Genomic DNA, 12,283 nt, shown 5'->3' with positions numbered 1-12,283 from the left:
CATAACTATGTTACCTGTGCTTTCATGAGTCATTTACTTATCTAAATCTGTTTTTTATTGTTTTTCTTTAGACCATGTCCATGACGGCCTACAGACAAGTCACTGTGTACTGGGGCATTCTCCCAGTTTGGCAAAAGAGACAGATGTGACTTTAGTGGAGTACAACAAGGAGAATAAGAGGAGCCTTTCTGACAGAGGTAATACATGCATTTCCAAGAAACCCTTTTCCGTCATTATTCATTTGATAATAGACCAAATATAGCTGTGTTTCTATCACCCTTGGAAATGCACAAAATCTAAATGGCACATTAAAAACTGTTAATGGAAAAACCTGAATTTCCAAAAAACTCTCAAATGTCACAAAAAACTTATTTCACACGTTTTGATATTGAAATGTCTCGCAAAAGCGCTATGGAAACACTTCTTCCACAATGACATGTCACAGAACGTGATGTACATGGTCACATGACCGCTTCTCTTTGAGAAAACATGGCGCGATATGTGTAGGAGGCCGAGACATTACTTTAGTTTATACTTTAAAATTTATACTGCCACATTAGACCGTAAACAACAAAGGAATGTGCAGTGTTTTAAGGAGTGTTGGAGTGTTCATCTTCCTGCGGCGAAGTCTCGCGGGATGAGATTTCACAGGAGTTACGAGGCTCCAAAACAACCTTCAATGGAAACACGTTCAAAACGCAATTATACTTTCTTGACATTTAGAAATATCTTACTTTATTTTGTGAAAATCTGTAATGGAAACCCAGCGTATGATGTAATTATTTTCTTTAAACAAAATGTAAGCCTTATCTACCGTACATGTAATTCATTATTCAGCAGTGTCATCCCTCTGTTGGCACCTGAAACACTGCGTGAGTTCCTCTGACGTCATTTATCTCCCAAGAAAAGAAAAAAAAAAGGGTTTCAAAGAGTTCAACAGGAAAATTATATAACATTAAAGGGTCAATGAGGATTCTGTCTCACCATTTCTCACCACAACCACCTCTCCAACTCGTCAGAGGCCTCCTGGCTTCCTGCGGAGAGCAAAGACAAATAATTCTGCAAAAAACAGGACTCCATTAGACCAGGAAACAGTGTTACATTAGCGAGCCATTTGCTGGGCCACGGCCTAACGAGCCAGGCGGCCTCCCGCGCTCTCAGCTGGACCTCATCTGCATAACGACTGCCTCCCTGTCGTTAGGACCCGCGTTGCCACGGTGCTGCAACGTCAGTTGTTTGGTTCTCTCTGTCAGGGAGGTTTGCATTAGCTTAATGAGGACTGCTCAAGGACAAACAGTCAGCAGAAATCTACAGCAAAGAGTGAGAGAGAGGCCAACGATTGTGTGTGTGTGCGCATGCATGCGCCTGTGTAAATGTATTCTAATACTGAATCACATTATTCAGTAATCGAATCTAAAAAAATCACAAAGACCTCCCAGGTTAGGTTGCAGATGCTGTCAGGTATCTGTGAAACGTATTGACAAAGCAGTGATGGCACCGACGACGTGAATGCCATGCATCACGCATCACATTTATGCAATTGATTTTCAATTGATTTCCCTGCATGCAAATGAATCCCATGTACATTTGCTGGATTGCAAGCTTTTGTGTTTGACCTCCAACATCACAGGAGAAGGGGGGGCAGGGGGGATAGTGGATTGAACAGGAGTTTCAAAGAGCACTTCAGTCCTGTCATTCTGTCAATGCATTGTATTTAATCTGTGTGTGTGTGTGTGTGAGTGTGTGTGTGTGTGTATTGGTGCGCGTCAGTTTTTGGCTATGTGTGCTGTTTCAGTGGTCTTTGAACAACGTATCCATGCAGCAAAAGATCAGAGGCCATCCCTGACACCTCACTCCCATTAACCAAACATCAGCAGAATTTTATTCTCTCTCTCTCTCTCTCTCTCTCTTTCTCTCTCTCTCTGTATCTCTTTCTCTCTCCCCCCCCCTTCTTTCCCTTCCGCTGACTGGCAGTCTTCACTTGGCGAAGTTCATTAGCCCTGGGGACAGGTGGGAGAGGAGCGAGTGAGGGGGGAAAGAGAGATGAAGTTGGGAGAAAAGAGAAAAACAGACAGTGACCTTGGTTAGGGAGATGGGTAAATGATCAAACAAGCTCACTGCTGTGTGTGTGCGTGCGTACGTGTGTGTGTTTATGCCAAACGTGTGTGAGTGTGAGGTAAAGTAGGCGTAAAACAGTAACTCAATAAAGGATCAGTCACATCCAAGGAGCCTGGGGAGCCCACGCTGCTGAGTGTGCATTTCAGCGGCAACTTGTGTGTGTGTGTACGTGTGTGTGTGTATGTGTGTGTGTGCCACAAGAGTGTAGTTGGATGCCCTCCGCTGAGCTCGCCAGCACCTGCTAATTACCTTTCTCTACAGAGCAATGCTTTTAACAAGAAAGAGGGAGGAAAGGGGGAAGAGGAGGAGGGGAGAAACAGGGTGTGTTAATGTGTGTGTGTGTGTGTGTGTGTGTGTGTTTGTGTGTGTGTGTGGGGGGGTGGAGGGAGGGTACTTCTTCTCATCTGTGAAACACCTTGAATGTGACAGTTGCCAAGACGTGAGGCGGAGGCTGAGCAGGGAAAGGTGGGTGGATTTGGAGCAGAAGATGCTGTGGTCAGCTAAGTGGAGAAAACACTGTCATTTGTCACAGACAGAGAGAAAGTGCCAGATATCACGTCGCACGTTCACACTCATCTCTGCTCCAATAAGCGCCGCCGCACTCACGGGGATGTCTTGGTCCTCAGCAGCTGGGATGGCAGTAAACTCAAGAAAGCGAGCGACTGCTTCTGAGGGAGAAGGAAAAAAAAAAGAAGAAAAGTATGGGATGCAGAAAACGGGCTAATCTTCTTCTCCCTCAGTGTCGCAGAGCGAGAACACGCCGTTCTCAGGTTTACAAACAGATGGTCATCCATAATGCAGGTTTTTAGCTGCCTTTATGGGAGATGTCAAGCTGTGGTGCATTATCAATAGGCACACAGCCATCTGATAAATGGTAACCACATTTTTAAAGTCCAAACCAGAACTTGTGTGTGTGAGCCCATGTAAATGCAGACTGCTATTAGTGTAAACACCTTTTACTGGTGGATTACAGTAAAGTTAATGAGTGCGCACAATTAGGTACATTTTAGCAATACTATTAATGGTTGATTGAAATTGTCTTCATCGGTTGTAATGAAATGAAATTTTGTCCAAACAAGTTGTTGTCTTTTCTTATATTCAAACTTTTCTTAGCCAGGAAATTCCCATTAAGATTAAAAACCTCTTTTTCAGGAAAGTCTCGTGCCAAATTGGCATCAACATGCAGTACAAGCAACTTACAAATATACAATGAAATGACAAGATTTACTGCATCATAATGGATCAGTTGGCATCATACTGGATCAATAAAGCAGTGACACTAAGGGAGTCTCACACAGAAGAATGCAGTAATATTTAAGATTTATACTACAATTTGATGCTAACCGTACATGAAATAAAGCTTAATAAATGTCAGCCTTCAAATAGAATATTCAACTTCATTGTTTAACCTCAACATTTATGTTTTAGCCTGTATGGACTGTACTCTCTAGCTGTCTCACACGCACACACACACACACACACATATATATATAAGTTCATGTTTTTCTCTATAATGTCTGCCTGTACGTCATCTGTGTTCTAACTACAGTATGTCTAGTGGTGCCTTCTTGGCTATTTCACTCTGAAAATAAGGTTTTATTCTTGGTTTTTATGAAGTTTAATACATGATATTGATTAATGTTTTTGGTTATTCTTACAGTCAAAACCCACCTTTAACTCTTCAGGCATTTAATAGTACTCAAACTATCAGTGAAAATACATTAAATATAAAGTTATAGAAATATGCTACTTCACTTTGTGTAGTTATATTTTTGTTTTTGTTTGTATGGTTTTTATGGATCCCGAGTCTGAAATAAAGCTATTTAACTACTGTATCTATTGGCTTAAATACAGTAAACCATTGATTAACATGAAATGGAACAAAATAGAATAATCTCCCTGTAACCCTGAAAAAAAGAGCAACCCGGTTAGAAAAATAAGAGTTTTTAATATTAATATGAACTAAGGTTAAGAAGTTTAAGACCAATTGTAATTATAGTTATATTAAATAAATTCTGATTTTTTATAGATTGCATATTAAACTATTGTCAGTAACATAAATTAAGATATGCATCTCTTATATCAGGAGTGGGATTAGATTAAATAGGTTGAGACATTACTGACAGTTAAAATGTGTAAAAAAAAAAAAAAAAAATCACTTTAACAAAAACTTTAAAGTAGATGTGTTAAAGTCATTTTAAATATGGACCAGTTCAATCACAAGTGGGTCACTGGTGCTCAAGTTTGCACTTCCAAGAATGGAAGGCAGGAATATTATCGGAACAATAAGTGACCAGATTTTGTGGAATGATTTGAGAAAAACTGAATTGGTTTGTAATTTACGCAGTGATTCATGTTTTCTCTTTTTATTGCGGGCCAGATCAGATGCTTTGAATGGCCGGATTTGGCCCCTGGGCCTTGAGTTTGACACATGTGCTGAAGGTTTAACTTTGTATGATTCTGTACTTATTTTAATGTCTTTGAGCATATTTTTTACCAAATCTTGCTAAAGACGACAGACGAGGATTGTGTGACTGACTCTCCTTCAAACTGTCTCTTCTCTCTAGACAACAGCTCTATGGCTGCCCAGACGACCAGGGAGAGGTGTGATAGACAAGCCTACCAGAAACCCCCGTCAGGCAGGGAGGTGTGTGAGAGGGTACTTTACCCTGCAGGGCAGAAACTCTCAGCAGGTCTGCACCACACTCCCTTCATCTTCCCAGAAGGCCTGTCCTCCATAGAGACCCTGCTGACGAACATCCAGGTGAGGCTCTACCATGTCTTTATTATTATCATTGTTCTGTGAAATGAAAGGAAAGGAAGACATCTCCAGAGAAGTTCAACAGAATACACTCGGCCCACATTTAGGAAACACTGTAATTGGGATGGGCGTGTGCTGATTTGCTTCTCAGATTTTACACGTCTTTGTGTGTAATGAAAGCCTTCGCTGCTTTTTTATCATCAGCAATAAAAAAAAAAGGATTAGTACCTCATCTGACCCTGATGTGTTGGCAGGCTTTGTTATTTTACAATAACAAATAATCTAAACGGACTAAAATAAGATTGTAGAATGTGACTTCTTAAAACTCACCTGTTTCACTCTGCTTTTAACATATAACCATCCACTCATTCATGCCCTTTTTCTGATTTATATTTCTTTGTTTTCATTGTTTTTGCTATTGATGTTTTAACCTGTAAAGTGTCTTTGAGTTTCTTAAAAAGTGCTTTTAAATAAAATGTATTATTATTATTAATAATAATAATAATAATAATAATAATAGTAATTGTTTAATGTAAAATATAAATGTTTTGTTGTTTTTTTTCAATCACTATTTTCAAATAATTTTTAAAAAATGGTGCCTCGTAGAGATGAATTTTTCTTTTTCACTATTTCAAATGAGTATTATTTAGGTATGATTTTATATTTTGTGCAAGATGATTATCTCTAATATAATTTAAACTTCATTAAGTAACCCAATTGTTACCCTTTGAAGAATGAAAAATTTGCAGGGCCCCTGCATCACAACAAAATTTCAACCGAATGTGTAAAAAATGTAGAGGTAAAAGATAAAAAATTATGATTATTTTTCTTCAAAACTCAGAGACAACTTTATTTTATTTGAATTTTTATTATTTATTATTTTATATATTTATTTTTTTTAAACATTTTTATTTTAATTTTTATTATTTTATATATTATTTTTTACATTTACATTTTTATTTTAATTTTTATAAATTTTTTTATATATATGTTAAATTTTTTTTACATTTTTATTTTTTATTACATCTTAATTTATTATTATTTATTTTTTGTATTACATTTTATAGAAATTGTATTAGTTATATTTTTGAACAGTAACAATTTTAGCTTTTAGTGCAAAGAATTTTTTTTTTTTTTCTGTTTTCATTTTCATGCTCAAGGTTCAGTGAGGCCGTTCTCGCCCCCCAGTTTGGGAACCATTGGAGTAACCTGTTGGTGCGTGCCTGTGTGTCTCCAAGCAGGGTCTGCTGAGGGTTGCCATAGAGAACGCTAGAGCGCAGGAGAAGCAGGACCAGCTGGAGAGGACGGAGCTGAAGATGGAGCTGGTGAGAGAGAGGGAGCTCAGAGAGACGTTGGAGCGACAGCTGAGCATGGAGCAGAAAAACAGAGGTAGTCACAAAAAACGCTATTATAAACGGCACAGTCAGAGCAAACGACAATTTCTCTTCTAAAAATTATTTTTCTATAATTTCCCCAACATTTTGCATGTTCGTTGGAGTTGATGTCAAAGCTTTTTGGGGACCATCCATAAAGTCAGCAAAATGATGGTTCATTGTTCTATGAATCTGTAATAACCACATTTATTTATTTATCTGAATAATATCCACTGTTATCCAGGAAGTTTATTATTATTTGCACCATAGTATATAGTCATCTTAAAGATGTAAATCCTTGTTTTAATCAGAAATAAAATTGGATAAAAGTGACTAAAAATGATGGAAAAGGTGGTGGAAATGGGATTTTTAAAAAAACACAGAAATTGGTTGAAAGTTGCAAATTGAGTGGTTAAAAACAGACAGAAAAAGTGGTAAGATGGGTTCAAAGTGTTAATATTGGCTAAAAAATGGCTGAAAGAAGTAGGAACATTTGGTTTAAACTGGCAAATAATGGGCACGACTAATCGTGAATGTGGTTCTATTTGAAAAAATAAGCATGAACAGTGGTTAAGTGACAGTAATGGGTCAACGTGTATAACATTGGGTGGGAAAAGTGGTGGAAAGGGTTTTTAGGTGCCTAAAATGTCTTGAAAGTGAGAAAAATATGCAGAAAAGGCATTTAAATTTGATGGAGAAGTGGCAGAAATGGGAGTAATGTTGCAAAAATATATTAAAATGAGCAAAAATATGGCAAGAAAAGTGATGAAAATAGGTTAAAATATGGTAAGTTTGGTGTAGTTGCAGAAAAAGAGTAAAAATAAGCAAAAATGGGCTCAAATTGTTGAAAAATTAGTTAGGGATTAAGGCAGTCTAACTGTCCAACACTAGCAGTTATTTGAAGATATCTTTATTTTAATATTGTTTTAATTCATTTTTCAGTTTTGATTCAGAAGCGGCTGAAGAAGGAGAAGAGGAATAAGAGGAGACTACAGGAAGCTTTGGAAGAAGAAGTAAAACTCCGCGATCAGGCAGAACACAGCGTGCTGCACACTGCCAACACACACACAGGTACACACACACACACACACACACACACACAGATAGATGAGATCAGAATGTGCTTTATTTAACCTGATGGAAATACATGGCTCTGTGTTGACTGAAAATGGGGCAAAAAAACGTCGCCATAAATCTAATTTTCATAATAAATGTCACCAAGCTTTCAGTGCTACTTAACTTTGACTGTTCATTAGTGTTTAATTGTGTGTCTCTATTAATTAATGATCAATCTATAGGCCATCAATCATCTGCGGCTCCTCCTCATACAGAATCTGTGACCCAGGACGTGAATGGGAGCCTCCATGATGACAACAGGCTGGTGGAGACCAAGGCTACAGTACAAGGTACAGTCGTCCACATGATGAACATCACGCTTTGAAAAGTGAGAAAGGGGAAACAAAGCAACGTAATTAGATCTTTATGTACTTAATTAGGCACAAAGATGAGTTTCAGAAAAGTAGAACAACAAAAAACAAGCTATGAAACTAAACAAACACGGGGATATACCGCTTTGATACATTTATTTCACCAACTTTGGGGTCTTCTTAGGGATAGCTTAATGAGAAATTCCCACGTGCAACATTTTAAACAGACAAAGAAACAAGTCGTGATCTGTAGCCTGGCCTCATCAAAAGGAGTGCACGGTTCCAGCGCACCTCTGCTCCACGCCGCAGCGCAGACTTGCCGAAGCAGACAGCGCGCTTGTTCAAAAGCAATTTTTAATTGAATGTCAGTGAAGCAAGACTAGAACTGGCCACTAATTAATGGCTGTCTTAATTGTCCTCATGACGAGTTTGTTTGGACATCATTTGCATAATTAACACCCAGTAATAAATCATTTAAAGGGGAATTGTCTGTCAGACAGCAGGGCAGAATGTGGTTCCTTTGTGCCGGGGAAGTTTTTATCACTAAAAATGAACAATCGGCAGCGGAAAAACACTTCCAGCAAGCCTTAATGATGCTTTTTTGTTTTTACTTTTAGGTTGTAGCTCCATAAAACGATCCATTTTATTCATATAAAACATTGTTTAGTCTGCATCCTTCTTCTTTCTGTTTATATTTACCCTCCTATTATCCTCAAATATTACTAACACATGTTACCCTTGGGGTCAATCTGACCCCAGAGATATTTTCCTCCAGAAAATAATATTTTTTGTGGTAGTACACGTGTCAAACTCGAGGCCCGGGGGCCAAATCCGGCCCTTTCGAAGCATCCAATTTGGCCAGCAGGAGAAAGTAAAAAATGACAGAAAAGATGAACCGTTGTGTGAAATGAAACAACAATATTTGCAGGTGCTCACAGTTTTCCTGGCGTTTATATCTCATGATTGCAGTCATTTTTAACGTTAAACTGTTAAAAGAACTCAAAATTCTTATAAAATCCTGAAATTTTCCTCCCAATTATTACATAATATTTCCCTTATTTAAATAGAAATTAGTCACAAAATCTAGGAAATTTAAAGTGAAGATACTGTTGGGACTGATTTCTGTCACTTAATGCTTGGATATTGTCGGTTTCTAACATATTTAGTATTTTATGTATACGTTGAAGTGTAAACTAGGGCGCAATATTGTTGAAATTACTTGTTTTCTCGCAGAAAAAAATCAGTGGCCCATTTGAGATCAAATTGCTCCGTATTTGGCCCTTGAACCAAAATTAGTAGTAGTAGGTCACACACATACAGACAGAATATTGTCTCCCTCCCCACTTCATGTCATGTATCAACTCAAAAGTATCAACTCTTCACCTGCAGGTGTTGGGGTGTAAGATCAAACATGCGTTACACACAGTTTTACACAGCTAACACAGCTTGGGGTCAAATTGACCCCAGAGGAACACAAAATACGTACAATATGTGTTCAGCATATTGGAAAAAATTTGATAATTTAATGCGTAGTCAATTGTACCCATCAAATTAGGAAAAGTAGCCCACAATTATTTCAAACCCTCCTATTATAATAGGAGGGTTTGAAATAATTGAGATAATAGGAGGGTTAAATGGACATAAACTGAATAATCAAGCTAAGGTGCTTTAATATGTTGAGGCTTTTCAGGAAATTTTTAAGGTTCTTTGTTGCAACTCGTGTCATCTTTCATCAAACTGTGTTTGGGTGTTGATTTCAGACGGCAGAGTGTTCCTGCAAACAAAAGCAATGTTCTGAAGACGGACAAACGGACACCTGGCTGGGAGTGTATCTACCCATTCATTTATGAAGAAAAAGAAGTCAACCCCAGTGGATTCTGGGATACTCCACCTCCCTCCGTGAGACGACTCCGTCCTACATCAACGTCCCACAAGCGCGACGATTGAACTCCTTATTTTCTTCTATTTTTAATTTATTGCATTTATCACCAAATCTCATCAGCAGTAGTACGGCTACGTCTTCCTGTTGTTGTTGTTTTACTGACTTTTATTCATTCAATCAAAGCTTTTTTGAGATCTTAGAAAAAATATGACCACAGATGTCGATTGTTTTGTTCATTTTTTTCGTGTGTTTTTTTTCTGGCACCAATTGAGAAATGTAAACTGTAACAGAATGGATGGTGTACATATATATAGTCAGCAGTTTTGTTTTTATTATCATAAAAAACAGAAAACATAATGGCATGTTGTACAGTCGATTAACTTGTATTGTGTATGTTATGCATTAGTGCAGTTTGACAATACGGCAAATACAATACGTCCTTTTTATTAACTTGTGTCAGTGTTTCTGTCTTTTTTTTGTGTGCAATTATTCTGTTTTACATTTAAATAAGTTTTAGAAACATCTTATAGAATAAGTAAATAGGATTATATCTACAGTCCAACCTTCAAAAATACATTTACTTGTGTTTACAGAATGATAGGTAGGTGCTAAATCACCTTCTTCTGTGACTGGATACATTTTTATTATGTTTTCTGGAAAGAAAAGGGAAAATTGAAGGTAATTTATTAACAAAATTATCACAGTTTATATAATTTGTTGAAAGATTTGCTAATTTGGTTTAAATTTGCCAACATTATAAGGTTTCATTAAATGTTTAAAGCAGGGGTGTCAAACTCAATTTAGTTCAGGGACCAAAATATGGACCAGTTTGATCTCGAGTGGGCCCCAGATTTTAGGCAGAAAAAAAGGAATTTTAACACAATTTCATCATTTTAGTTCTCAATATCAGTCCCTGCAGGATCTTCACTTCAAAAATTGTAGATTGGGTGACAATTTTTTGTGAAGACTATAATTGTGAGAAATTGCAAGATTAATGAAAAACTTTTGCTATTTCCACAATTTGCAATTAAAATTGACTCCATACTCATGATATAAGCCTGGGAAAACTGTGAGCCCATAAAAATATTGTGGAGTTTGATAAAAAATTTGTGAAATTGAGATTTCTGTAACTGAAGTATTTGGTCATTTCTGTCAATTTTGGCTCATTTCTACTGTCTCCTGCAGGCCGAATTGGATGCTCTAAAGGGCCATATTTGGCCCCTGCACCTTAAGTTTGACACGTGGTTTAAAGGGATTTTATTAACTTTGTTGTTCAAATATAAGCATTGCAAAAGCTCAAACCATATAGTTAATATAGAATATAATAGTGTGACTTAGTTTTTAGGTGCCGTCTGTTTGGATCAATCCATTGTAACTAAAGTAGAATTTTCTATTTATAAAAGCATCCCTGCTGCACCTATAGAGATAAATAGGTCAGAGCTGTTCAGCAGTGGAGTGGATCATCTTGAAATGCATGCAAAACTAAACTAATGATGGGCTTAAAGGTGTTAATATGTGAAGAGGGATCAAAGAGCAAAAAAGGTGCTGCTTGTTTCAAAGTATTAGACCTTTGGAACTTAACAGGAAATACCTGTAACATTTTAATTTTGTTGTTTTCCACATCTCGTTAAAACACTTCAGTCATATGCAGAGTTTGCGGGGAGGGAAAATGCAATTCTTAATATAATGTAAATAATATACAAATATTTTACACAGTTACTGTACAAAATATATGAATTAATTTGTTTGTTTTTATTAAAGCTCAAGTCATGTGACCATCCTCTTCCTTTCAAGGCTACAAAACCATGTTGAAATGCTATTTTATAAAATAGCTTTCTGCTGCTTTGATTCTAACATATTACTGTTAGTTTCATGTCACAGATGTTATTTCTACCTCAGGTGTGTAGTATATATAGTGTTTTCAGTGAAATGGCCCAAAACTTTTGAGATTTTAGGTTGGTTCTTTTTCTGTTGCACATTTTTTCTTCACAATGTAAATGGTGAAGCCATTGAATGTTAGTTCTACATCAGGTGTGTAGTATATACATACATGTATGTGTATATATATATATATATATATATATATATATATATATATATATGAATATATAGTATTTTCAGTGAAATGGCCCCAAACTTTTGAGACTTTAGGTTGGTTCTTCTTTTGCTGCGCAATTTTTTCTTCACAATGTAAATGGTGAATTGACACTGTACCCAGCAGTTCATGTATGGTAATGCGGCAAAAATGTATTCACAATATTAAACGAAACGTCAACACAATTTTTGTAGTCAACATTATCAATTATGTTTTTAATATTTTTTGCATTATTGTATATTACACACATTGTGGTTGGCGTGTATCTCGAGACAGTCTTTATATTTAATTCTATTCTTTTCTCTAACTCCGCCTATGACGTTAGTGTAAATGTAAAGCAGGACTAAAACAATACCTGTGCTAAAAGCACTGAGCATCCAACAACTGAATAGCAATGTTACACAAAAAAATGTGTGAATGAGTCATCAGCTTTTGACAAAAAGAAGTTACGCAACTTAATTTTGCTTCACTTTTTTTTAGGTCTTATTGTCTATAGCAACGTGCGAACACAAGTCCCGCACAATTCATTGCCTTGCCCAGAAATGTGTAATGGAAAAGATAAATGGAGGATAAAGCTGAGGTGACAGGACCAAGTATGTATGTGTGTGTGTTTCCAAAAGTGTGTGT

The 12,283-nt window shown here is 36.8% G+C and overlaps 1 protein-coding gene across 3 annotated transcripts in view; it reads left to right on the top strand.

Annotated features, from left to right (window-relative positions):
• dachc (dachshund c) overlaps positions 1–9,795 on the top strand; it is a 31,308-nt gene extending 21,513 nt beyond the window's left edge. The window contains exons 6-11 of one of the 3 annotated variants that reach the window (XM_028469607.1): positions 72–197; positions 4,686–4,882; positions 6,121–6,268; positions 7,195–7,323; positions 7,551–7,658; positions 9,440–9,795. In XM_028469607.1, the coding sequence (XP_028325408.1) occupies positions 72–197; positions 4,686–4,882; positions 6,121–6,268; positions 7,195–7,323; positions 7,551–7,658; positions 9,440–9,477 (746 nt within the window). In that variant the 3' untranslated portion in view covers positions 9,478–9,795. Of the gene's footprint in view, positions 1–71; positions 198–4,685; positions 4,883–6,117; positions 6,269–7,194; positions 7,324–7,550; positions 7,659–9,439 lie in introns of all 3 variants that reach the window. The other 2 variants (XM_028469608.1, XM_028469606.1) reach the window with 2 other exon arrangements.
• Positions 9,796–12,283: the final 2,488 nt, after the last annotated feature.

Source organism: Gouania willdenowi, chromosome 15 (assembly GCF_900634775.1).
Source record: "Gouania willdenowi chromosome 15, fGouWil2.1, whole genome shotgun sequence".
In the NCBI taxonomy this organism is placed as follows: domain Eukaryota; kingdom Metazoa; phylum Chordata; class Actinopteri; order Blenniiformes; family Gobiesocidae; genus Gouania; species Gouania willdenowi.
This window is presented reverse-complemented; position numbering and strand designations above follow the sequence as displayed.